The 25860-nt window shown below is 39.2% G+C and overlaps 1 protein-coding gene across 4 annotated transcripts in view; it reads right to left on the reverse strand.

The window, feature by feature from the left end:
- Nucleotides 1-1119: 1119 nt before the first annotated feature.
- The window catches only part of PHF14 (PHD finger protein 14), a 164576-nt gene continuing 139835 nt past the window's right edge, over nt 1120-25860 (reverse strand). For all 4 annotated transcript variants that reach the window (XM_069959354.1, XM_069959357.1, XM_069959355.1 and 1 more), the window contains one exon: nt 1120-1329. In XM_069959354.1, coding sequence (XP_069815455.1) covers nt 1270-1329 — 60 coding nt within the window. In that variant the 3' untranslated portion in view covers nt 1120-1269. The remainder of the gene's footprint in view (nt 1330-25860) is intronic.

Here is a 25860-nt window from a genome sequence, read left to right on the forward strand (position 1 = left end):
ACCAAATTTACTAAGAGAAGTACGCCTCTTAGTAACGACGGGCAGCTTAGTGGAACAAGTTGTGGAACAAATCTACACCTGCCAGCGGGTTTATACATATATATATCTATATATAGATCAGTCAGATCGCTGCTTTTTAGCGCATAGTGGTGGTCAGCAAGCTAGACAATGAGCTGTCAACAATAGGAGGGAAAGAGCAGCATATCAGGAGACAAGTTTTCTAATTGAATGTATTTGCCCAAATATTTGTTGAATCCTAAATAATAGGCGAGATGGGAATATCCCTTAGAGCAAAGTTATAAAAAAAAAAAAAAAAAAGATGACTGAATCAAATTCAAAATGGGTTCTACTGAATTTTACATAAAAATCTGAAAATTTTTGTCTGACACGAGGTCCCAGAGGGTTCTACTTGACTTGATAATCGGGACACTTTGAAACAGGAGGAAATTTTTCAATCGGAACTTAATGGATGACTTTTTTTATCTTGATTGTGACTATTTTATTCAAGTTTAGTCCCACTCACAAAAAATTTGCTCATCCACAAAAAAAAAAAAAAATGAAAGCAGCATTGTCCATACACTAGGCGAGTCTTTTAGCATATTTTCTTGAGTGGTTCCTTATATACAGGCAAAGATGTATTAACACTTACCAAAAAAAAACAAAACAAAAAAAACAGTGGTGGAGCCAGCTGAGTATTTGGCTGAATGCTTCCAGTACATGCCAAAGAGTCTGTACGGAGACATGCGGGGCCCCTGCAGCCATAGGCTCTCCATGTTTCTCTGTACGGTACTATATACGAGAAATGTCTCAGTAATACAGTATCCAGATGTAGTGTGTTCTGATTTTTTTTTTTTTTTTTTGACAGATTTATACAAAATTTTACAGCTCCCTTCTTCTTCCATTAGAAACTGGTGCCATATTGTATCTCCATTTGTCTCTAGTATGAGGGCTGTATTGTGGCTCCATATGAAAGAGAGGTTATACGGAGCCATAATACCGCCATGTGCAGCAGTCTACATGATTAACAAAACCATCAACACCAAATTCCAAAATTCAGTTCCACTTCCAGCAGAAAAAAAATATATAATAATTTAAATATATATATATATATATATATATATATATATATATATATACTTCTAGAGTTACCAGTGATATTTCTGCAAATATTAATTTTTTTCTTCTTTTTAAAAAAAATCATGATTTATAAAGCAAAACCAATTATTTGTTCCAAAACAATTTCTCAAATTTTACAAGATACTGTTCCTTTCACACCATCTCCAGTATGTCTTGTTGGCAGTCCGTATCCGGGTTTTCAGTTTCATCTTCCTACAAGATAAATAGGATCATGTGTTAGTAAAACATCCAGGTAATTAAATATCGTGTGTCATTTCCTATACTGTATGAATGGTAATAATTCTACATAGTAACGTCCCTCAATCATCATCAACCAATACATCAGGGTTGTTTCTAGGTTATCTGTAGTTTCTGAAATGTAGAGGAGCAACCAATAAGTCTACAATAATGTCCACAGAACTGAATATAGGAGCAGTATTATAGTAGTTATATTCTTGTATATAGGAGCAGTATTATAGTAGTTATATTCTTGTATATAGGAGCAGTATTATAGTAGTTATATTCCTGTATATAGGAGCAGTATTATAGTAGTTATATTCCTGTATATAGGAGCAGTATTATAGTAGTTATATTCTTGTATATAGGAGCAGTATTATAGTAGTTATATTCTTGTATATAGGAGCAGTATTATAGTAGTTATATTCTTGTATATAGGAGCAGTATTATAGTAGTTATATTCCTGTATATAGGGGCAGTATTATAGTAGTTATATTCTTGTATATAGGAGCAGTATTATAGTAGTTATATTCCTGTATAAAGGAGCAGTATTATAGTAGTTATATTCCTGTATATAGGAGCAGTATTATAGTAGTTATATTCTTGTATATAGGAGCAGTATTATAGTAGTTATATTCCTGTATAAAGGAGCAGTATTATAGTAGTTATATTCCTGTATATAGGGGCAGTATTATAGTAGTTATATCCCTGTATATAGGAGCAGTATTATAGTAGTTATATTCCTTTATATAGGGGCAGTATTAAAGTAGTTATATTCTTGTATATAGGAGTAGTATTATAGTAGTTATATTCCTGTATATAGGTGCAGTATTATCGTAGTTATATTCTTGTATATAGGGGGCAGTATTATAGTAGTTATATTCTTGTATATAGGAGCAGTATTATAGTAGTAATATTCTTGAATATAGGAGCAGTATTATAGTAGTTATATTCCTGTATATAGGAGCAATATTATAGTAGTTATATTCCTGTATATAGGGGGCAGTATTATAGTAGTTATATTCCTGTATATAGGAGCAGTATTATAGTAGTTATATTCTTGTATATAGGAACAGTATTATAGTACATATATTCTTGTATATAGGGGGAAGTATTATAGTAGTTATATTCTTGAACATAGGAGGCAGTACTACAATTATAAAGAAAATCCAAAATTCTGTGCCGTGTCCTGAGGTATGATGGAAGGGACATTCATATGAGAAAACATGTAAGCTGACTGTAATATGGCAGATAAAATTGGAGTTATCACGCTCCATACATGTTATATAGTGATAGAAATTGTTCATAAATACTACATCTCCATTCCTATGGATCTGACATTTACACTATCCTGATTGCATCCTGCCATTCTCTATCCAGAAGTGTAACTCATGACACAGAAGTGGAGCCGCCATTTCACTTCTGCACTTGATTCTCTTTACTTTATCATTTGTCACGACAATAAATCCCATTCTGCAGATGCCTCATATACGACACAATCAAAGTTTTGTCCCGCTGCGCATATTTTCTCGACAGTGTTGTCAATTTTCCAATTACCTGTAAAGCTGTAAGTTATCGCAGGACTGGTTGAGTTTAAAGCAGTAAATAGAGGCTTGAATTGCCATAGGATTCAACATGGTGGTTGCTGTGTGACATCAGCAGGTGACATCATCGTATGAATTTTGATTATACCAAATGATGATCACCCAAGAACCTCAACCACTGCCCATGTAGCAGAGCTGAATTTGTTGTATCCCCTAGTATTGAGATAGACTGGTATAGTGTATATAGAGTTTTCAGAGACTACTTAATGCACTCGAAAGTTTTCGGCAGTAGGATTTTGCCTGAAATCTAAGCGTCTAGCAGCGGGAAGAGTTAATCCGGGAATCCGCCCGCAGTTAATTTTTTCTCAGTGTTCTCGGTAATCACTGATGGAGGAAAAATGAAGCAAATGCAAGAGCGGCAAGACTTTATGTAGAACAAGGAACTTTGTTAATGTCAGTGGTCAACTCACAGAGTGTTGCAGACGTTAATATCAGTCTGACGGATCAATAAATCACATTGCATACAAGGATGCGCCGCTGACACTTCCCTCTTTACTCACCGCTAATTTAAGGAAGATTTATAGGAGCGCTTCATAGACAATTAGAAGGAAAACTTTAACGAATGACGACTAGAAGCTAAAAAAAATTGGAGCTGCCAACCTAAGGTTTATATTTTATTTTTTTATGAAATTAAAGAGGTATTCTGGGCAGAATGGACTGGTAGGTTATCCACAGGATCTTCAGGTCAGCTCATCGGTCACTGACCGGCAGGATCCTGACTAACGGCATTGGCGCCAATTAGCTGTTCAACAGTGAATGGAGTCTGAATCGGTTCTCTGTGTACAAGTAGTGATGGGTAAGGGCCGTAGTGGACGGCCTAATATTTAGGAACAAGCGAGTGCCGACCAGGTCAGCGTTCGCTTGCTTCTCTGTCTCAGCTTGTTGTCTGTGCTATTAGACTAATAGACAGCAAGCAGTGAGGAGTGGTGGTGGGGTGGTTGGGTTTGCCTGGACGATCGTCTGGGTGGCCCACAGAAGATAGCAGCGGTCCTATTACACAACAGACTGTCTCTATCGCTATCATGATTTTGCTTCATGTAGAAAGGCAACGAAAAGCCGACATTGTGCACGTCCCCTGAGATTTTACATGAAACGATTATTGTCCCATAATCGGCCAAGTACGGCCGATAATCGTTTCATGTAATAGTACCCTAACTTTAGCTCAGGTCCCGTTCAAGTGAATAGGAGACAAACTGCTTTTGACTCCATTCCCTGTGTAGTGCGGATGGCAGGTATCAATCAGTCCGTCTTGCCCGGAAAACCCCTTTAAGGTCTTTCTGTACAGTATCTGAACCATATGCAAAAAAAAAACAAAACAAAGAGACCATAATGCCCATAACAACCTAACTGAATCAGAATGATGGTGATTATCAGCCTGCCTGGTGCCATTACTTTCTGGTTCCTCTTATGGGTCATGCCTGCAGGAAATGCCCGCTCAGTCATTCACTGGACAATATGGCTCACCATTTTGGAGAGAGATTGGCTCAGCAGGCAGGTCCTATAGGGACAACCCTTCAGAGGAACCAGGAAGCATTGAGGCTCGGCATCATCGGAACAGCAGCAGAGGGCAGGCAGGGAAGGTGAGTGTCCTTTCTTTTTTCTTTATTTTGAGAGTGCTTCTTTAATATTTTTTTAATCACCAGACCACTTTATCCATGCCCGCAAACCAAGTGATGTTGCTGGCCCCAAACTGATTTTTTAGTAAAATTTAAAGTAAAATTTAAAGTAAAATATGAAACAACCTAAAAATATTCTGCAGACAGCTGTAGACTTATATATTCCCCATGGTTGTAAACTATATTCACTAAGTATCAGTTGGTAGAGGAGAACATAGCGAAGTAACACTTGAATCCATACTATGACTACACAGGGTCTGTCTGTAGCCAATGACATGGTGGCCAAACACTTTTAATAATTGCTGGCTTTAAGTTCATATGAATTAAATAAGAAGCGGCTTCCCTCTCCCAAAACGATATGGCCGAGGGGCTAAAAACCAACAGGCCAGACCCTTCTTTCCACCAACTTCTGTTGGGGGAGAGTAAGGAGGCCACCATACACTGTAGCCAGAAAACCTGGTAGAGTCCCCTGCTTCAGTTCATTTTAGTGCAAGATTACAATTCCCAACAAGCCTGGACAGCCAAATCTAAAGCTTTGGCTGTCCAGACATGATGGGAATTGTAGTTTTGCAACAGCTGGAGGGCCTGAGTTTGACACCCCCTGGTCTAAAGTGTACGGGCACTGTAAGTGATAAATGCTGGATAGACTGGAGTCTAATCGTTGGCTTAGAATGAAATGGCAGGGCACATGCTCAACCATTCAAGCTCCTCCTGCTATACAGTCTCATGGATGGGGAAAATAGGGAGTCGGGGGTCCTAAGTTTGTTTATCGGTGAAAATAAGGATGTCACAATACCAGAAGTATTAAAAAAAAAAATTACTGTGCGAGATCGGGAATGTGATAACTTAATAGTTCAGACAAATTTTGAAAGTGATGATAAATGTTAAGTTCTTTAATTTATTTATTTTTTTCTTTGAAGAATGGTAAAAACTTTTATTGTGGGAGTTTAAATTTTTTTAAATCTTTTTTTTTCGTTTATACTTTTTAAGTCCCCTCTAAGGACCTTTTATCATCAATCGATCGACTGCTAATTCTGATCAATGCAATGCTATAGTATTGTATAGATCAGTGCTCTAGTAACTGAGTCTGCCTCTATAATAGACAGACTATTAGCAGAGAGACACTGACAGTGACGGAAGGGGAGTATAGCCCCCCACCTTGTTTAGTGACCCATTGGCACTTCGCAATGAAATTGTGAGGGTGCCGATTGGACACTTTCAGCCGCTGAGTCGCGATTGGCCGAGCACAGTTATGCTCAGCCAATCGCGGCTGAGCAGCTGATGACGCGGCCGGCACTCGGGAAGATCGGAGGTGTTCGGGCCGGCCGAAGATGACGTTTGGCACAAGATGGCGGACACGTGTCGGCACGGATCAGGTATGTATAAAGCACTACACTTCCGGGTACACGGGTGGGGGTGGTGGGACACGGGGAAGGGGGCCATTCACAGACATAACATACATTACAAAGTTGTATAACTTTGTAATGTGTGTTATTCTGTGAATAATTTTTTACCGCCGCACTACCCCTTTAAGATAGTAGCCCCCACACCCCAAAAATACCAAAAAAATCACACCATGCGTCATATTTTTCTGACAACTTTTCATTTACTTATGAAATGCAAACTCTGGGCTCTAAAGAACCACTGTACATCTGTCTACATCTTATATAATGTTACTGTATTAGGGGTAATGAGGGCCAAGAAAACCTTTTTCCAGCAAATATGCCAAGTATGCAGAAATTATATGTACAGCATACGCATCATAGACACAGACCATGGGACTCTTGGTGAGATTGGGATAGGCCCTGGTTCCCTTTTCTACAATTCAATTTAAAGTGTCACTGTTCTTTCATTTTTTTATTTTTATTTTTTGCAGAAATTAATAGTACAGGTGATTTTAAGAATTTTTTTGTGATTGGGTTTACTAGGCAAATATGCCATTAACTTCATTCAGAAAGACTTTTCCCAGGTCCCCCCCTCCTCTCTCTCATTCACTGCTCATTATCAGGAAATCTCGACTCTTTTACATCAGTCCAGCCCTGTGTAACCTATGGAAAGGGGAGGAGGGAGATTAGTCGACAGCAGAGAACAAAGAATTACACAGTGGGAGCTGTGTGAAAGCCAGTATTCAGAGGTCAGAGAGGTCAGTGCTGATTTCAGAGGAGATAGCCCGGGGATGTAGCTGTAAATTAACTCTTTGTTGTCCTGTTTTGGTGCCTCATCTCCCTTCACCCCTCCCCTCTCCATAAAGAACAATAAAGACAGCGGGGAGAGCTTCAAATTGCTTTTTCATGATAATAAACTCAATTACAAAGTTTCTTAAAATCGCCTGTACTATTTCTGAAAAAAATTTTTAAACGACAGTGACACTTTAAAGCTGTGCAGGAGTCCCCTCCCCAGAGGAACAGGTTTCTTAGCAAACAAGGATATAGAGAACTCTGTATAAGAGAAACAAACCCCAGAACCTTTATCTCATTTACATAGATCTGGTCAGTATAAAGCATCAGTACTTGTAAGGAAAAACCATACAGTAATTTTAAATAACTTACACTTATAAATAAATTAGACTCCTCTTCTATGCGACCATTTCTGGCCAAGCTAATCAAATCTGCAACCTGTGAATGAGACCTGGTAGGTGGCAATTCTCACCTTTCCAATGTACTCTACTAAAATGTTCAGAAAAAGAAAGTACATCTAGTGTAAGACCATAAACCGATAAAAAAGATAGGGGAGGTGGGGGTACGCAGCTGCAGCTCCTCCCTCAGAAAAAGGACAAGACATCTGATTGGCTCTGAGGACACAGCACAGCTCTTACATCACACCCTGATGAAGTTACCAGATAGGAAAAAAGACCCTGCAGTTGCCTGAAGCGTGATTCTTTAACTGATCACTCACCGATTAACATGATTGATAGGAATCAATGGTGTTAACCTCACTGAATATGCAATATATAACACAAGAGCAATCTATACACGCCGCACCATCGAAATATTATAGAATATCCCACAGTGTCTAATACTATAAAATATACGGAATCACGTGACACTAATACTCGGCAGGTCCACATCTGCAATATTTAAAAGGTAGAACATCGCTGTCTCTCCAGTGGTGGCTATTAATAGGCGGATATTCATTCCTCATGATAAATGGCATATTCCGTCACTGGAGGAACACAGCAATAAGACAGCTGTTTGTTTCCCTAGGAAAATAGAGCGAGCGACATGGATCATTTTCATAGCGGCAGCCTCGACAAGTTTGACATTTGCATCGTGACGAATTCTGAAGCAGTCATCAAGAAAGTGTCCCCACTGGGACCACCCGGTACATGTCAGCCGAAATTTTTCTGCCATAAATCATCCCACATATATTAAAAACAAAAAAAAAATGCAATTAAAAACTAAAATTCACAAAAGTAAAAAAATAAATAAATAAAAGTGATTTCCAATAACAAAATAAAAACCTATTTAGTGGCTGTAGAAATGCAGCCTGCAATGCTTGCGTCCACCTGTAGGTGGCAGTAGAGGATCAGTGTAATATTTTCTTTATTTTTCTATATAGTAATGCTTTAATAAGAAAGCAGTTAGTTACTCCGAGCAGTGCTGTGTGACACTCAGGATTTCTATTAAGTGTGATTTTTGTTATCAGCTGCATTCCATTTCCCAACACTGGGCCGGCTGGTACGGGAAGAGAGAAAGGGCTTCAAAAATCATCACTTGCTTCCATGATAATACTTCTTAATGCATCGCCATCCATTTCACCTTCCCCATCGGCTGTGACACAGCTTTTATTTTTTTTAATTTTTTTAGAGAACTTTGAACAATGCGGTTTGCCTGCTTTCTCCCATATTACATTTAAAATATTTAAAAAGAATTGACTAAAAAAAAAAAGAAATGTAATATACACATAAAAAACATAAAAACTAATATAATCCAACAAGAATATAACAAAATCTTAAATTTAAGGTAAGAAAAAGAAAAAAAAAAAAACTAATATCATAAAAAAAAATAAGATAAAAAATTAATTGCTACAAATCAATGTTCATGACAGTTATCTTTAAGAACGGGCAGTTTCCCAACAATAAAAAAAATTGTGAAAAACAAAAATACACAAACAAATACATACATAACTGTCTGCTAAGAGAAAGGGCATGACTTCCATGATGAGGCTTTGTTCCCACTACGTAACAACAACAGCCGTTATTTGCCACGCGAAACAACGGCCGTTGGTTTGAGTGTCAAACAACGGCCATTGTTTTAAATGCACAATTGCATTGCCGTCTATGGAAGTAGGCCAGAAATAAATTACATGATCATTATTTCGACGGCCATGGCCAAATAACGGTTGGGGTTCAATAATTGAAAACAAGGGTCGTTTTTTCAAATAAAGTACGGTGTGTGAACATAGCCTCATACTTCTTTATGCACCCACTTCTCTATGAATATTATTTTACCATTTTGCATCAATTATCGTAGAAAAAAAATATATAACACATATATTAATAACAGCAAAAACAATTAATCCAATACACTAAGGGAAAAAGGAAAAAAAAAATTGTTCCCATTTGTAGCCCAATTAAAAAAAAAAACTAACTAAAATTGTTGACTAAAATTGGTAGTTTCCATTCTAAATTTTTTTTATATATATATATATATATATATATATATATATATATATATATATATATATATTAAAATTATATTAAAATATAATTATTAAATTTAATATTAAAATTTTACAACATATAAATGAAAATTTTCATAGGAAACGATTTAAGTTTTCACTTTAGTTTTCTCGTAGGAAACGATTAAAAAGTTTTCACTTTAGTTTTGTCCATAAACTAAAAAAAAATAAAATTTAGTTCGTCCAAAATTTAAAGAAATTCTGTGTAAGCTACAAATGTTTAACAGAATCCAGAAACTATAAAACTATACTATAAAAGTTACAAATTTGGCTTTAAAAATGGCCGCCTCTAATGTCTGCGGAATTTTGTACATTTTAATTTACAAAAAAAAAAGAGAAGCAGAGGTAAAATAGGCAATTTCATTGCTCCTGATCAAAATTAATTAAAATTTTAATGTTCTATGGTTTCCCCATAATTCTTTAAATGGAGCATTTATTTTATAGCTTTCAGCCTTCGGTTCATTAAATAAAGTTCAGAATGCGTGTTACGCGCTACATTAAGCCCCTGCGGCCCGTCACTTCCTTGTTTCTATTTTCACTTTTCCACTGCAGAGAGTAAAGCAATTATCCGTCCTAAAGCCGCATATTTGGGGAATCTTCATTCATCTCATACAAAGGACAATTATATTACCGTTCCCCGACATCATTCCAAACTAATCGCTTTACGATATGTCTGAAAACAACCTTACAGGAAACGCCTAATTACACTTACTGCAAATGGCAAGAAGAGGGATGAAGGAATCTCACTACCGATCTGTCAATTAGTATTTTTAATTATCATAGTAATAAAGAAAGAAAATAGGAGTAGTAATATAGTAGTTATATTCTTGTATATAGGAGCAGTATTATAGTAGTTATATTCTTGTATATAGGAGCAGTATTATAGTAGTTATATTCTTGTATATAGGAGCAGTATTATAGTAGTTATATTCTTGCATATAGGAGCAGTATTATAGTAGTTATATCCCTGTATATAGGAGCAGTATTATAGTAGTTATATTCCTGTATATAGGAGCAGTATTATAGTAGTTATATTCCTGTATATAGGAGCAGTATTATAGTAGTTATATTCCTGTATATAGGAGCAGTATTATAGTAGTTATATTCTTGTATATAGGAGCAGTATTATAGTAGTTATATTCTTGTATATAGGAGCAGTAATATAGCAGTTATATTCTTGTATATAGGAGCAGTATTATAGTAGTTATATTCTTGTATATAGGAGCAGTATTATAGTAGTTATATTCTTGTATATAGGAGCAGTATTATAGTAGTTATAATGCTGTATATAGGAGCAGTATTATAGTAGGTATATTCTTGTATATAGGAGCAGTATTATAGTAGTTATATTCTTGTATACAGGAGCAGTATTATAGTAGTTATATTCTTGTATATAGGAGCAGTATTATAGTAGTTATAATGCTGTATATAGGAGCAGTATTATAGTAGGTATATTCCTGTATATAGGAGCAGTATAATAGTTGATATATTTCTGTATATAGGAGCAGTATTATAGTGGTTATATTCTTGTATATAGGAGCAGTATTATAGTAGTTATATGCGGTTCAGGGAAGAAAAGGAGTGCATATTTTATGTATTCTGTCCCTTTTTTCATTGTGGCTAGCACTCGTGTTTTGTAAGACCCATGTGATCCAAATTAGCAGGAAGCACCTGTGTACATAAGGGGAGGATCTCCTAGTATTCTCCCATTCTACCTGCAGAGGAATGGAGAGAGGTAAGAGCTTGTTCACACTTGTGTTGCTTGGCGTCCACTTTTTCCGCCGGTGGCGCCTGCGGGGTCCGGGGGGCCCTTTAGGGTCTGGTCCTGTGACAATGGGGTTGCAGGGCCATTCCGTGGCCCACCTTCCCTGCTTGCGCATGTTTTGCGGGGATTGTGGTTGCTGACCGGCACAGTGATGTTTTTTGGTTAGGGACTCATGTGTATCAGAAGACCTGCACGTGGTACATGAGGCAATATGGTTTGGCCAAATTATATACTAACTTCTGATGTTGGTTTTAAATGTAGCTGAATAAGCTTTCGTGTCAGCCATGGGTGCGATGTGCAGCCATTTCTGTATTTTTGGCTTGTGCATATTATAGTAGTTATATTCTTGTATATAGGGGGCAGTATTATAGTAGTTGTATTCTTGTATATAGGGGGCAGTCTTAATGCAATTGAAGTCTATAGCTATAGTGTTATAATATGTATATTCTTGTCCAGAAAGTTAACTATTGCTGTTTAGCACCTCCCTATATGTTCAAATGCAATACTCAGTTTTAATTGTAGTCATGTTGGCTACTGTCCACAGCTAATAAGTCACAGAAAATAGTGCACGTAAGCAGTGAGATTACAGGTGTTAACACGTCATATACTCTCCCTCTGTAACTTATACTAAAAATACTCACTGTTTCCTATAAAAACCAGGAGGGAAAATAATCAAAGTGCACCGGCCTCTAAGGGCAATTTATTTTCTGATTTAGCAATGAGCCGTCATTCTTTCATCTTTCCAAGGATAGTGAGATGCATGAATATTTAGGGCACACAGCGTCAGCCGGAATATCATTTCTATAAAGAGGAACTTGTATAAACATCCATCTGAATGGAAACCTTTACAGGCTGGACGGCAGGAATTCATCCCATAAGGTGTGCTGGATTTATAGGCATCTCTAGAGTTATCATTTTTTTAGTGGGTCATCACTTATTACTAGAGGAGGAATGACTGATCATCTAGCATCACCCAACTCTCCAAAAATAATCACTGACACATATATCTGTATTGACGTGGCAAACCTCATCTTGTCAGGTTAGAAATCCTGTAGTGAATCTAAATTCTTATAGTCAGTAGTGAAGATGCCCCATTGTGGATATGTATGTACTTCGGAGCCGAGAATGTGGGCAAAGAGTCTCTTTATCTGAAGGACCTGGTACACGTATTGCTCTGTTTGCCTGAAAATAAGACCTAGTAGAGGATTTGCTGAATTGCTAAATATAAGGCCTCCCCCAAAAGTAAGACCTAGCAGAGTTTTTGTTTGGAAGCATGCCCGCCGGACATAACAACAGGACACGCAGCTGTGATACTTCTTAGCCAGCCGCCATTGTCCCCTACCTTCACCGTCCATTGCAGAGCAGCTGCATGCGGGACATGAAGACCATCACCTGCCGCCAATCCTGATGTTCCCTTCCGTGGCCGTCACTTATAAATGTGCAGGCCAGGCATCGAGGCCCCTCACCTGCCACCAACCCCCATCCCCTACTGCCAGATGTACAGCTGTACACAGTCGACCATTATCCCGTTGCCTGCCGCCATACCGTATGCTGTCCCTGCTGTGCTGTACAAGTGTGCTGTGGTGAGCTCCCCCTGGTGGCCGGAAGCTGCAAAACCGTCCCTGCTATACAAGTGGTCCAGGAACTTCTGTAAATATGTATATATAAATGTTCATTTTTGTTTAACAATAAATGTAACGACTTCTTTATGGAAACAAAAATAAAACATCCGCTAGCGCATCTATGGGAGCAGAAATTAATATGAGGCTCTGTCTTATTTTTTGGTAAACACGGTATATACATGGTGAGCCAAAAGTCTCCTGACACCCTTTATTTCAGAAGCAAAAGGGAATATAATATATCTGAATGAGGGGCCTATCTTTAAGGCTACATCCAGAACATAGCCGCCATCTTGAAAGCTGCAGTATTGGATCAAGGGCAAGTTATTCTAATGGGAAAGTGGTCACGTAACATATCAAAGAAGACCAGAATTGTCCACAATCAAATTTGCAATATCGCTTGTTTTTAAAAGTTGATTAACACAGAAAGTTACTTTTCTGTTTGGCTTTAGCTCTGTGTTCAGCACCACGGACAACACAATAAATGGGTCATATAGCTGTGCATTACGGGGAACGTTTCCGGGTTGCTGCAACTTTTCGTTTTCATAATTTTTGAACCACACGAGATATTGCAAATCTGATCGCAGCAATAGAATTCTGAGACCATTCTTTGATAAGCTACATGACCACCTTTCCACAGGGAAAACCTTGATCTTGATCCAAGATAGCTGCTTAAAAGACGGGCACCCCTCACTTATTACCTGCAGTATTCAGTCGAGAGGAGGGCAACTCGAGCTCGTGCAACCCAGGAAGTCCGAGCACTTGATAACCGGTGGCTGAAGAAGTTGGATGCAGCCCTAGGGAGTCCTGGGAAATATGGATACGATCTATGTTTTTCAGGACTCCATAGAGCTCCATCCAACTTCAACCACCGGTAATTAAATGCTGAGGCTTCCAGGTTCGGACGTATTTGATGATGCTCCAGTTGTGCTCATCTCTAGTATTCAGTCATTTTTACCCTTCATATCTTAAATAAACGGGTGTGCTGAGACTTTAATCACCCTATAGATTTTAAAGGGGCATTCCGGCAAAAATCTTTTTCTTTCAAATCAACTGGTTTCAGAAAGTTATATAGATTTGTAATTTACTTCTATTTAAAAACCTTCAGTCTTCCAGTACTTATCAGCTGCTGTACGTCCTGCAGGAAGTGTTGTATTCTTTCCAGTGTGACACTGTGCTCTCTGCTGCCATGTCAGGAACTGTCCAGAGCAGCAGTAAATCCCCATAGAAAATCTCTCCTGCTCTGGACAGTTCCTGACATGGACAGAGGTGGCAGCAGAGAGCACTGTGTCAGACTGGAGAGAATATACCACTTCCTTCAAGACATACAGCAGCTGATATGTACTGGAAGACTTGAGAATTTCAAAAAGTAGTAAATTACAAATCTATATGCCTTTCTGAAACCAGTTAATTTGAAAGAAATTTTGGCTGGAGTACCCTTTTACTAGGCAACGTGTAATCCTTCATTTCGCCTGTGGTATTGATGTAGAGGGTTTGCAAACCGCTGATCGACACGATTCCTAGCATATAATAAAAAAAGAGCTGACTGACACACGGGTGGAGCAAAGAAAAGCAGCAAAGTGGAACAAGACATCTCCGCATATCCAGAAAAGCAGATTTATACACCTTTCAGGGTATGTGAAAAGCTGGGTGACGACCCCTATTAACTTAATGGAGGCCACTTAAAACTACAGCCTTCTTATTGATGCCTGCGAGCAAACTGCATAATGAGTAAACCGTTCCGCCATAGCTTGCAATTAGCATCTGTATGCGTCTTCCTGCAAGAGTCCAAAATACTTTATGAAGCGATAAAGTGAACAACATGAGGAATGGCCTTGGGTATGGAGATAAAATCTGATTAGCACTGGCTGGAATACATGAGGCTTTTCTGCCACCGAGGGACAGGAGCTCCTGTCAGATTACTGGCTGCTACCAGTCAGAAGGAATTAGTTTGACCTGCTGATCCAATGGCTAGTCATTAGTCAAAGTGCGTCTCCGGAGAAATAGATTCCCCTCTCCGCAAACACTGTAATTAACTGTGAGGTTTACACAGGTGATTATTATAGGAGGCTCTTCCCCGCCTGACGCCAACTATTTCTACGTCTGCAGGTGAGAAAATTAACTCCGTAATCTGTGGAATGGAAGGAGGGAAAAAAAAGTGGCTGCTGCCTCCTGCTTATAAAGTAATAGATTGCTGGGGAGCATGGCATCAAAACACAGACGATAAGATTCTTAGACTGTGGATATGCCAACTGGGTCAGATGAATATGCAAAAGTGGAGCCCATGGAGCCTCACTGAAGAGCCTCGAAACACAGGACTAACCAGATATCCCTCCGGGAAGGACCCAGCCAATTGGCGACTTCTGTAGGGAAACCACTATATTAAGTGGTCCTATAAGTCAATGTAATGACAAGGGAGAAACCAAGGCCAGGTACCCATGCACTTACAGCTGTTTCAGGGTGTTGCCCCTCATCAGTGTGGAGCAGCATTCTGGCTAGGTGGGAGCAATGCCTAGTAGAGCCATAAGAGAAACAAATCACTGATCTCAGGGAGACCAGCCAAATGATAAAACTGCCAGCTGCTAGTGAAAGCTCTCAATGCAATGTAATCCTAGGTGCATTGCCCCCTAGGAAACATGAATATGCAAAAGAAGTGCCCAAGTATTTTTGTTCCAGCACCCCTATGGACTTCGGTAGGAATGGGCAACCAGATGTTGCAAAACTACAATTTCCATCATGCCAGCACAGTCAAAGTAAAGGCTTTAGAAGGTTCCCTATTCTTGGACTAGAAAATGCAGGACAACGGATTCAAATTTTGCAGTTTTTTTGGGAGTGCTTCAGAAAAACCTGAGAAATTTGAATCTTTTGGCGTGCCATTGTATGGAGCTACAGTAAAACTCCAGACCCTCTCCGGTCTTCTTTGCCTAAACCAGCTGTGCCTGTCCTTAGCCCAACCCTGGATGGTAAGCGGAATCTCCCTTGGGGATCGGGTATCTTGTACCTCTTAAACCACCCAAGGTCACTGCGCTAGGGAGTGCTCATTCTCTCTAGAGTAGACCAGACAATGGGGAGAGTTCATTTTTAATGGGGTTATCACAAGACTAAAAACTATCCATCGCTGAGACCACCAATAATCAGAAGGCAAGAGGTCAACTGTGCCCCAAGTGATTGGAGCCATGGGACATATGCTCAGTCATTACTCCATTCATTTTTATAGAACTTCTGAACATGGCCAGGTCCAACACTCAGCTGAAGTCCCACAGAGAGTACATGGAGTAGGACATGGAGGTATTGAGGTATTCTCACTTATAGCTGAGGATTACTACACAATAGACCACCATTCATAGAACCATACAGTGGTGCATTGCTCTTGGTAGCCAACCTGCAGAGCAGCAGAGACTCCATGCTCCTCTATGCAAACAGCTTTCTAAAGACCACATCAACCTTTGGCGCTATATAATGATAAATTATTATAGCTCATGACTCGTGGGATTTTTTTTTTTCACATTGGATCACTGGCTGGCAGCTGATGTGGACTGTATATATAAATGTACCCAGAGAAACCAGACAGACCATGAATGTTACACGATTTGCCTTTGGTACGGTCAATTACTCATATACAGTGTGCACACGTCTGTCAGTCATTGATCCGTAGTATAACCTCACTGCTCAACAAGGCATCAAGGCAAAAATTTCACTGTCATGTCCAATGACAGCATGTAAATGACATGTAAATCTTCTTACTTCCACATTGTTGAGTAAGAAGGTTGGGAGGTCTCCTTGTCGGCTGCATGACCCCCAAACCTGCATGGGCCTAGTTGGTCACTTTTGGGAATTTACCAAAAATTCATCTTCTGGCACCTCATAGAGTTGTTTCAGAAAAAAACATTGATGGGGTCAATAAACTTGGTCACCATGGCTTTGCAGAAAAAAATGGAGCCATGTTGTTTCTTAGAGACCTTAAACCTATTAACTGACTCTCCCAATCTCAGATGCCTTAAAAAAAAGGATTAACATGCCTGATTCCAAAGACGATAACCACTGCAAGAAAGGATTGGCAGCAGCTTACTAAACTAAACCCACTAATGTGGTTTATGCACTCCCCCCATCTTCTTTCTCCTGCCTCAATCACTCCATAAACTTGTAACTTGCTCAAAGATCAGATTAGAAGTCATAACCAGTAAACAAAAGTCTCTGCTAAGCTGATTTTAAAAGTGAATGACAGTTTGGTTGGAAGAATGGAGAGGGAAGATGTTTGATAACAGGAGGAGGTATTTTTGTCTGATAAGATATATTATAAAGTTTCTTATATTGTCTTGTACTATTGATATATGCAAAGTTTGTTTAATCATTATTTAGTTACATGGATTCAGTAGAAAAAAGACACATCAAGTTCAATGCAAAAACTAACATTAACTACTAGACAGGTACAAGGATGCTGTTTCTGGAAAAAATAACTTGTACTCTGTAGTTACAGTCTGCCATTGTAATACTGTATTTAGTCCTGTTAATGTAGCACACAGGAACCTTCTGCTATATTTAGGAGTCTAGTACATGCAAATAGCATGTCCAAGACTTCCCCACCCGTCTTCTGTGACCGATGGCGGCCCGGCTGCTGACATCAACAACCTAGCTGATTGCCATTTGGGTGCGCAAACCGGACTAAAATATGAATATTTAACACAAAAGACTTAGACTGGCAGAAACATTGTATTATTCACATGTCTGGAACTTTTACCATTAAGAAAAAAAAAAAAAGAACAAACTAAAAAACAAAACAGCGTCTGGGACCGAACATGTAGTGATTGGTGCGGACTATATGCTGTTATATTTATTTCCTTTAAGAGAAAGAATTATCAATTTGTGGCCAGCATGATTCCATACTTTCCATACTTGTATAATACAGTGTTTCTCTGATATCTAAGGTCTTATATTATTATTTCCATGCATCTACTACTCTTTCAGTAAAGTAATATTTTCTAACATTGCTTCTGATCTTTCCTCTTAGCTTACCTCTTGTTCTTGAGTTCAGTTTTTTTCAAAAAACACTTCCCTTCTTAACTTTTAGTCCTTTAACATATTTAAAGGTTTAGTCCTTTTACATATTTAAAGGGCTTATTTTTGGAGTAGAGATTATATTTTAGGTCTACTGCAAAAAAGTTCTTATTTTAGGGGTAGGACTTATTTTCTGAGAAACTCAGTATAAAAACTAAACCACAATAAATAAAAAAAGCAAAAAAAAAAAACGAGCTGAAACTAATAGTTTATCCTTCACCTTACTCCTCCACGAATTATCTCACATCTAGTTCCTCTCAAGAGTCTTTTGATGCACATCCACCAACTCCATAAAACCTATAATCAATCCCTTAAGAAAGAAAAAAACAGATGTCAAGCGTATTCCGTTGCATTAAACTAATGTAATTTATAAACGCAGTTCACTAAAAGCTTCTCCAACCTTCATTTCGGTTTTGCTGATACAACTCGGAGTCTTCTAATCAGATGCTTCTTAGGAAATAGGATTCATATTTCTAAATGCAATCTTCATACAGGTATGCAAAGTGAGCTAATTTACTAAACCCACTCACCGATAAATTAGTCTCACCAGCAAAACACAAAATCCACCGCAAACTAAGATACAGAGGAATTAAAGTGGAAAATTAATAGACGAATCAACCACCAGAGAAAAGGAGAAAAAAAAAATCTAAATATATTTTAGAAATCACAACAGTGTTGTTAACAGTATTTATAACAGCGAGGTACACTCCGAGCATAACAGGATTACGTAAAAAAAAAAAAAAAAGTTTCTTGTATACGATCTTGGTTTATTTCATTAAAAAGTTAACAGAAAATTACAAAAATAAAAGTATCGTCTTGAGCTGTCATCTGCAAATTCTACGCAGTCATTGCTTAGTTCGGCATACTATATCCACTATTATGAACAAACAACTTTTCTAGATTTCTCTACAGGAGACAACTTTAACTAAGTGGTGTGAGAGCTATTTTCCCAGTCCCTTCCATCCCAGAATTCCCAGTAAAGCCATTAAGTGTTCACACTTCTTTAAGACGGACTCACCTCAAAGAAGCATTCCGGAATTTTTTTTAGCTGCACACTAGCGCGTATACTCACCAGCAATGATCAGTGGCCCGCGGCACGGCTTCATTCCGGTCCTGCAGGGCCATTCAAATCGCGTGCATGTTCACAACACCGCTCTTCTGTCTCCATGTCCCCGAGAGATGCATTGGAGAGCGTGACTTACGGCCTTCAATCGACATGGATACAGAAGAGGGGTGAGAAGAGCGGTGTCGTAAACGCACACAGGATTTCAACGGTACTGTATGACTGGAACAAAGCTGCACCGCAGGACAACAATCATCACTGGTGAGTATACGTGCCAACAGGGGGATTTAAAAAAAAATATTTACCGAGTGCTTTTTTTAAGGAGAATTAGTATCTGTTTGACCCACATCGGTGGGCCTCTCAATAGCCAGCCAACACTCTGCTCTGCACTGATCAAAGGCCAATAACCCCGGAACAGCTGCCTGGGAGTTACAAAAACTGACAGTACAGTTTGGAACCTCATTTGCTGGGAAACCAAGACTGGAAGGGCAAAAAAGAGGAGAACCGGGAAGAAGATAAAGACAGACCAAAATATCATGAAGAGCAAAAGACCAGATATTGTCGTGAAAACTAGTGCTGTAGTCGCAGGCTCCAAACTGAATGATAAAACTGATGTGAAGAAAATTATAGAAGAGGAGGAAAAAAGGGCAAGTGGAGAAGGCAGAACAAGGGGTTAGAAGAAGAGAACAAAGAGAAAGGAGAGCGAATAGGAAGAAGAAAATGATGGACGGAAAAATGAAGGAAGGGTTAGAAAAGGAGGAGAACTAGTGTAGAGGTCAAACTGTTCAGGTTAGGCAACATTCTACAAACCCTAATGCTCGTCATTTGACTCTCCGTGGCTGCAGAAGTTGGATGCCACCCTAAGAGAGTCCTGGAAAACATGGATACAGCCATGTTAAGGTTTAGAGAACGTTGCCAAACCCGAATAGTATGTCCCCTCTGGAAATCAAAAGAAAAAATTAAGACGAGTAAGAGGAGGATACTGAGGTTAAGAATATAGTGAACCAAAAAAAAAAGAGGAGAAAGACATGTAAACATGGAGAACTGAGAAAGAGTGTTAAAAAACTCATTTACGTTTATTTTTTCTGCCATTTTTTTCTTGTGTTTTTGACTTATGTGTGAATGATCTTTTTTGTGGTTTAGGCATCTTTGTGTGCTGAATTTTTTCCCCCTCTGCCATCACATGACCTAGCTGCTGGACCACAAAAGATGAAAAAAACAACTTAAACAACCCCACTAAAGTCTATAGAAGAAAAAACACCACACCCTCAGCATGCTGCGTTTTGGAAAACTGCCACAGAGCCTCGAAAACGCCAGAAAGGTGAGAAAAAAGCCACCTCCCAAAAACACCATGTGTGTAAGGCAGATAAACTTAAATTGACCTCTAGCAAACATAAAAAATATTTTATTTATTAAAGGCAGTGTGATGTCAGCCTAAGAGCAGTAGAAAACAAGAATATAGAGTTTGCCACTCTGTCCTATTCCCTTGAATTGAAATACACTGCAGTTGCCCGCACAGCCGGGCGACTGTAGAGCCGCTGGGGAAAGGAAAAGTTATTGGCTGACACTGCTTTGTGATTTGGCTCCTCCCCTTTCTGGATCGGTGGGGGTCTCAGACGTATCACCTCTGCCAATCCTAAAGTGATATGCCATTCCTTTATCAGATGGGGAGTAACCTTCAAAATAAATATCCAAATGAACGACCCAATGGAATAAATTGAGGAATATTCCATGTGCAGGCCAATAAAAAAAATAAAAAAAAACAGAACAGTGAATTTTCCCAAAATAAAATGAGCTACTTATTTCCTAGTGGCATAATGTGATCTTTACTTTTACATCATGTACCAAAACAACATGAAAGAGATTAACAAAAGAAAACCGAATGTAAAGTTCACAGTAGGCATTTTGGCTGGCTCTCCGCAGCTTTGAAATGCGGTTGTGCGAGGCCTCGGCGCTTTTTCATGTTCGGCTCAGCTGTAATTAAACAAAGTGCAAGAGCCTGTTGTGTAGTCAAACACACGTTCCCAGGTTCCAGGCGTCCGCTGATCAGATAGCGATCTCCGAAAAAGCTGCGGACCAAACGCTTTATTACAACTTTTTATGGTATCAAATGAATAAATATGAAAACATAAAAAAAAAAAAAAAAAAAAAGTATATGACTATAGCGGATCCTACACATAGATGTAAAACAATGACTATTCATCTGTTATCACCACTGCTGCCCTAGCAGTTAAAAACATGGATACAGCCATAGGCCATATCCAAGTTATCCAGGATTACTAAGGGCTGCATCCAACTTCTTCAGCCACTGGTAATCAAAGGCTCTGGCTCGGACGAGTGTGCCCGAGGTTCGCTCATCTCTAATTTTTAGGGCTAGTTCATTAGGGCTTCAGGAATTTTAGATCTGTCTTGCAGATCCATTAACCAGTTTTACCGCTTTCTACAGGGATCACAGACATACGATGACCAATGGCCACATGACATCGCAGCAACAGCACATGGCCATCGATCATTGTATAAGAGCGAGGTTTAGCCTGTATGTAATTATAATGATGTGGTTCCTGCCGTTGTTTCCAAAGCGGTTAGATGTCTGTCCATGGTTGAGTCAGTCTTGGTACACTCTTAGGCCATGTGCAGACTACGCAAGAGACCGGCCGTTCCGTGACCCAGCCGGGTCACGGAACGTCCGGTCTCTGAAAAGATCATCCTGGCCGGTACTGCAGTAGTGGTAGTGCAGTAGTGGTAGTGTGCACAGACAGGGTTTTTTGCAGACGCTATTCACTGAATAGCGGCTGCAGAAAACGGACAGTCAGTTTTTTACGGCGCCGCGAGAGATCCCGTCCGGAGCCTATACTATGTGTATACGCTCCAGACGGGATTCTATAGAAGACCAGGCAACGTATATTCTTATAAAAAGTACGGCCGTTGTTGCCGATTGCAACAATGGCCTTACTTTTACGACACCCGAGGAGCAGCGGAAGTCACTTAAACGGCAGAGCTTTGCTTCTTTATTACTGTAAATCCACTCGTCTCCACTTATTATGATATTTTTACTGCCCCAACATGCTAAAAAATACAGCTTATTTTTCAGAAAACAAGCTCTCATCCAGCTATATGATGGAGAAATAAAAAATAAAAAAAAGTTATGGTGTTTAGAATGAAAATACATGAATATACAATGAAATAAACTAAAAAAAAAAAAAAAAAAAAAAAAAAAAGGAAAACCATAATATATACATATAATAGAAGTATGGTTTCTTCTCTGCGAAATCCCCACGATGAAAGGTTTCTGTAACAATGCTATAAATGGGTGAGATAAAACATGGAGAAGAGCAGCTCTCTCTGCCTCATACACAGCAGGAAGTCACAGCACAGCCGAGAGCATCAGGGCATGTTACCATATCGCTTGTGCATCTGAAGCCGGGGAACCCCCTAAAGCTCGGGGTCACCACCCACACTGAACTAGATTTGCCAGCCGAAGGAAAAAAAAAATTACGTTTTGATTGATGGGAGAAGAATTTCCAATCTACGAAGAAAAATAAGTTGAACGCTGACGGTAGGTTCTATTCTAATATTACGATGTTTCTTGTGTTTTATTTATTTTTTTTTTAAATATTTAAGAACCCCTTTAAATTTGGTCATAAAAGAGTACTCCGGGGGGAAAAATAATAAATGTTTTCAGATCAACTGGTGTCAGACACTTAAATATATTTGTAAATGACTTCTATATCTAGTCTTCCAGTACCTATCAGCTGCTGTATGTCCTGCAGTGGTGTATTCTCTCCAGTTTGACACAGTGCTCTCTGCTGCCACCTCTGTCCATGTCAGGAGAGGTTTTCTATGGGGATTTGCTGCTGCTCTGGAAAGTTCCTGACATGGACAGAGGTGGCAGCAGAGAGCACTGTGTCAGACTGGAGAGAATAAACCACTTCCTGCAGGACATACAGCAGCTGATAAGTACTGAAATACTTGAGATTTTTAAACAGAAGTAATTTACAAATCTGTATAACTTTCTGACAGCAGTTGATTTATAAAAATGAATAAATAAAAATGTCCGGGATATCACTTTAAGAAGGGTTGAATAGCCCCCAACCAATAAGACGTACAACTACAAATAATGTAATGCATTATGTGTCACATATGTAATATTGATACCGAGAGCCGGCCATCTTATTTTTTGTGAAATAGGCCTAATTCCAAAAAGACAGCATTAGCATAATCATGACTGTGACCCCGACGTCTGGCCCGGTGCTCTTTAAACGTTCATCTCTCAGGTGATAAGTAAATGGTAAGATGTAAGATTCTTATAAACATCTCTAAATGGCATAATAATTGTCCATTGACCCTCATTGGTCAGGTCTGGAGAGAAGCGAGGAGGCTCTGATCTCCAAATACTGAGGATACAGAAGTACAGCAAGAAGACAGTGAATACATTAACGGACGGTGCTCTGAGGACAAGGGAAAACTTATAGACAGTCACTTTGCTGTTGTGTAGAAACTATCAAGAGTCAAAACTGAGCTCACTGGGAAGTTGTTACCATTTATATTGTTTATAATCACATTGGATGGAAATCTATTACATTAGAGTAACGTTACAAACATAAAACCGGCAGAAATGGCTTAAAATCGACAGAATTACGACACACAATCCCCTTACTAGCATACAAACGTGATACCCTAAGCATCACGTGATACCCTAAGCTTGAGGAAGTGGCAATCAGCCGTGAAACAGCTGTCCTGGGGTAGCGTGCGCCCGCACCTCCACCTGTCCTCCCTTCCCCGCTGAACATAGTGCCTGAATAAAAGAATCCTACGTTACCGGTGAGTGCCCGGATCTGTTTTTCCCATTTGCTATTGCATGTCTTTTTCTATACGGAGCACCCCGGTGGATTTATTACCTTACCTCTGTCCTGACTGCTGCTGTACGTTTGTGGTGCCGACCGCTATCTGCCTTTTGAGATTATAGTAGTTATATTCCCGTATATAGGAGGCAGTATTATAGTAGTTATATTCCTGTAAATAGGGGCAGTATTATAGTAGTTATATTCTTGTATATAGGGAGCAGTATTATAGTAGTTATATTCCTGTATATAGGAGCAGTATTATAGTAGTTATATTCCTGTATATAGGAGCAGTATTATAGTAGTTATATTCCTGTATATAGGAGCAGTATTATAGTAGTTATATTCCTGTATATAGGAGCAGTATTATAGTAGTTATATCCCTGTATATAGGAGCAGTATTATAGTAGTTATATTCTTGTATAAAGGAGACAGTATTATAGTAGTTATATTTCCTGTATATAGGAGCAGTATTATAGTAGTTATATTCCTGTATATAGGAGCAGTATTATAGTAGTTATATTTCTGTATATAGGAGCAGTATTATAGTAGTTATATTCCTGTATATAGGAGCAGTATTATAGTAGTTATATACTCCATCTGTCCTCCCTCACCTATGGATTGAAGTCGCATTGAACAATAAACTAAGCTTGGAAGCCTGGTGAGTGCCCCAGTCTCTCTTTCTACTTTTTATTATAGTAGTCATATTCCTGTATATAGGAGCAGTATTTTAGCAGTTATACTATATGCAAAGTAATTTGCATAGACATATACTATACTTATTAGCTGAGATATTATACCCTATACTGCATAAATGATTGTTAGATAATTAAACTGTGGCTTCTGTTCTTCAGTGAGGTAAAATCTGGGTTGATTTTGCTTCCTTGGAGATGACATTCACGGCCGCTGCCTTACTATCTGCATACTGTGTTTAGCTATCTCTGGATTTCTCCTCTCTCTTATCCCAGTTGGATGGGCTCTTTCTGGTTGGTGTTTGAGGCATGTGTTCTCTTTCCTTTATCAGACCTGTGTGCGGTGTTTGGTTGATACTCTAAATGTTGTGCAATCACGAGTGTGAATCCGGCGCAGTATAGACAATAAACTGGCAGGTGTGGCCGTGTGGTGTGAAATGCTACAACCTGAGGGCTAACAGCAAAACAGCAGCTATTAAAATGAATGCTGGAGGTGCAGTAATTCACAATATACTAAAACACAGTCACCCACCTGAGACTGCGTTCTTAGCCATGTAACTGAGGTCTATGACTGGCTGTCACCGCTACGATTTCTTCAAAGCATCGAAAAATAAAGAGATGCTCTGCAGCTGTGCTGAGACTATAAGGGACACAACTGATCCGGCAACCTAGCTACCCTGCAAAACGGCAGCAAAGCAAGACCATAACAACCCTCAGCTTCTACATTTTGGCACTAAAAGGTCATAAACCAGGGATGGGGAACCTTCGGCCCTCCAACTGTTGCAAAACTTCAATTCCCATCATGCCTGAACAGCCAAAGCTAAAGCTCTAACTATCCAGGCATGATGGGAATTGTAGTTTTACAACAGCTGGAGGGTCGCAGGTTCCCTATCCCTGTCATAAACCACCAATTCTAAATCTGGCCATACACATAAGACTTTGACTGGCCAGAGTTACCCGTTGCAGGGATTGTTTTATACAGTGGGCTTAAAGGGGTTATCCAGTGCTATAAAAACATGGCCACTTTCTTTCAAAGACAACACGACTTTTGTCTCCAGTTCAGCTCCATTCACTTCAATGGAACTGAACAGTAAAACCCCGCCCAAGCTGGAGACAAGAGTGGGGCTGTCTCTGGAAGAAAGTGGCCATGTTTTTGTAGCGCTGGATAACCCCTTTAAGCAAAGTAGCAAATGATCAGCCTAACTGAGCCTTTCACACCATGCACTGGCTGACTAAACCTAAATCCAATCACATTTCAGGCACACACAGGTCTGCGGTCAGCCATCGCTTACTATTATTTATCAACTATAGTCAGCTAAGAAAATGACCCATTTCTACCATCTTTTATCTCATGTAATTGGCCATCTTAAAGGGTTTTTCCAGACAAATGTAAAATTGTATGTACTGCATTAAAATAATAAACCATACGTACATAGTTAACCTTCTACCAAGTCACCAAATTCTATATAACAGCTGGCCCCATATAACCTGGCCCATAGGTAAACAATAGTGAGGCAAACCCCCCACAAGTAACTCTTTTCGCACCTTAGCCAATGAAGACACAAGCCCTGC

This window comes from Dendropsophus ebraccatus, chromosome 2, assembly GCF_027789765.1.
Source record: "Dendropsophus ebraccatus isolate aDenEbr1 chromosome 2, aDenEbr1.pat, whole genome shotgun sequence".
NCBI lineage: Eukaryota > Metazoa > Chordata > Amphibia > Anura > Hylidae > Dendropsophus > Dendropsophus ebraccatus.